Source organism: Limulus polyphemus, unplaced genomic scaffold, assembly GCF_000517525.1.
Source record: "Limulus polyphemus unplaced genomic scaffold, Limulus_polyphemus-2.1.2 Scaffold909, whole genome shotgun sequence".
Taxonomy (NCBI): domain Eukaryota; kingdom Metazoa; phylum Arthropoda; class Merostomata; order Xiphosura; family Limulidae; genus Limulus; species Limulus polyphemus.
Genome location: NW_013666519.1, coordinates 4467 through 7239, shown reverse-complemented (window position 1 = coordinate 7239; position 2773 = coordinate 4467). Strand labels below are relative to the sequence as shown.

At 33.3% G+C, this 2773-nt stretch overlaps 1 protein-coding gene across 1 annotated transcript in view; it reads left to right on the top strand.

Annotated features, from left to right (window-relative positions):
- Positions 1-1986, top strand: part of LOC106461173 (nose resistant to fluoxetine protein 6-like) — a gene marked incomplete at its 3' end in the record, with an annotated part of 27672 nt that extends 25686 nt beyond the window's left edge. Inside the window, exons 12-13 of the mRNA XM_013920969.2 lie at positions 284-410; positions 1800-1986. Of these exons, the coding sequence (XP_013776423.2) occupies positions 284-410; positions 1800-1986 (314 nt within the window). The remainder of the gene's footprint in view (positions 1-283; positions 411-1799) is intronic.
- Between the last annotated feature and the right edge of the window lie 787 nt (positions 1987-2773).

Here is a 2773-nt window from a genome sequence, read left to right as displayed (position 1 = left end):
GTATTGAAGTGAGACATACTGTTCTACTGTAACGATATGTGGTATAATGAAACATGTTTTTAGTTATAAGGTTGTATTGAAGTGAGACATACTGTTCTACTGTAACGATATGTGGTATAATGAAACATGTTTTTAGTTATAAGGTTATAGTGAAGTGAGACATACTGTTCTACTGTAACGATATGTGGTATAATGAAACATATTTTTAGTTATAAGGTTATAGTGAAGTGAGACATACTGTTCTACTGTAACGATATGTGGTATAATGAGAGATGTTTTTTAGCCTTCAGAATGAATTCCAACGCTTGATTTTCACCATGCCGTACACTCACTTCGCTCCTTATTGTGTTGGAATGGCAACAGGGTATATTTTATTTGTTTACCGACAAAAGAGGATCTGCATGCATCCGGTAAAGTGTTTCCTAGACAACAACAGTATGAGTAATTTAATTGTAAAATACTAAAATTAGAAAGTTTTCTACATCTTCAGAACTTCAGTTTCTATCTCTCATCTTTTAATCACGTTAACTCGTTTTGTTCATACTGTCAACAGTAATAGTTTGTTGATGACAGAAGATTAAAATCTGCTTCTATTTATTTAGTTTTTTACACATCCTATGAAACTTTCCTATTACATACTTTAATATGTGTGGAAAATGTATTGCTGAAGATTCAAATTACTAAGTTAGAAAACAGAAATACGTTAAAACCTCCTTTACACGTTGTAGCCAGTGTCTGAAAGTCTTTATCAACATTGTCTGCCAAATAAACGTTATATTAACGTACATACCTTTATTTGTGTAATATTATATGTCTTGACACCCTATTTCAAAACTACTTAGCTAAATTACTGTACATTTTATCATAAGTCAGTGAAATTAGCAAATGAAAACTTTGAAGAGTATTCAAATTGTATATCACTGATAGTTGTTCAAAATAAAGCCAACAAACTCGTAGTAAATTCAGACATATCTACAGCATTCAGAAGTTGGCCTTAGGCGAGCGTATTTTTTATCTTACAGAGAATTGCTAGTGCGAGAAAAGTTCAAAAATAATTATAGTATCTCAAAGCATTTGAACAAGTCTGAGGTTCATCTCATCACTGAACAAAATAAAACCGTAGTGTTTGACAGCTTACAGAATTTTGTCTTTCAAAAATTCGTTTTGGACAATCGAAATTCGAAAGATTAACAAATCAAAAGCACTTGAACGACATTTTGTTTTTATCTTATCACTGTTATCCTAAAGAAAGCACAACATTAAAAAATAAGCAAATCAAATCCTGTAAACAGATAACCAAAAATAAAGAATTTAACTGTTTCACTGCAATCCAGAGCATTGTACTAGGTTTTTTATTTATTTTCTTTGTTGTTAAGCGCAAAATTTCACAATGGGATATCTATGCTGTGCTTACCACAGGTATCGAAACCCAGTTTTAGCGTTATAAGCCTTCAGACTTACCGCTGAGCCACAGAGGGGCATTACAGTAGAAGCTGAAAATTTGGCGGCATTATGAAGACAGGGTATTGCCATTCAAACTTCACATGGTTTACCAGTTTCAAAATTCAGAGAAGTTATGAATTGTTAAAACATGTGCCTTTTTTTTGTAGTTGTTGTGTATCTTAAAATAAAACCAGCATCGAAAAATTTAGTTTTATCAGTCTACTATGTTTTGAAAAATGCGTGGTGTTTATTCTCTTCGTAACATGTGTTTTTAATAAGGTTTATTCGTATGATAATACGTGTTTTCAGTGGCAACCTTCTCAAACCAAAACTTCTACTTTTATTCCTGTAAATAGAACGTGGTTTTGCTGGGCTGGATTATAGCTTTCGCCTGCAACCTAGCACTGGTGTTCGGAATTCTTGAGTGGAATAGTGGATATTTACCTAAGCAGGCGACAGGGGCAGTTTATGCTGGTGTCAGTCGATTCGCCTGGTCGTTAGGCCTTTCCTGGGTTGTTGTGGCCTGCACGAGTGGCTACGGAGGTAAGTACGTTTCATCCAGTGCAAGAATGGACATTCTGGACTCTACGTTTTAAGCTTCATTTAAAGTAACCCTGGTTATCTCAATTATTTTAGGCTCAAGTACTGGTTGAAGACTTATTACTAATCTGGGTGAAATGATGATTTTTTTATATATGTTGCTGATCAGTTGAAGGTTTTGCTGATTATAAACATCCTTGAAAGTAGATTTCTTTCAAAAGGAAACGACATTTTATTTTTTGGTAATAATCTGTTGGTAAAATGTTAGGTCAAGTCTGTGTTAGGTTGTACGTTTTTCCTACGGTTTTAACTAAGCACATGTACCTGGTATCTTGTAAGCATTACATTATGTCAATGTGACAATGGTATTATGAATAGAATGAAAAACAATCGTAAAGGAAAGGAGAGAAATAATTAAAGGAAAGGAGAGAAATAACAGTGATTACATGCATACTTTTGTAAAGGAAAGGAGAGAAATAACAGTGATTACATGCATACTTTTGTAAAGGAAAGGAGAGAAATAACAGTGATTACATGCATACTTTTGTAAAGGAAAGGAGAGAAATAATAGTGATTACATGCATACTTTTGTAAAGGAGAGGAGAGAAATAATAGTGATTACATGCATACTTTTGTAAAGGAAAAGAGAGAAATAACTAAAGGAAAGGAGAGAAATAACAGTGATTACATGCATACTTTTGTAAAGGAAAGGAGAGAAATAACAGTGATTACATGCATACTTTTGTAAAGGAAAGGAGAGAAATAACAGTGATTACATGCATACTTTTGC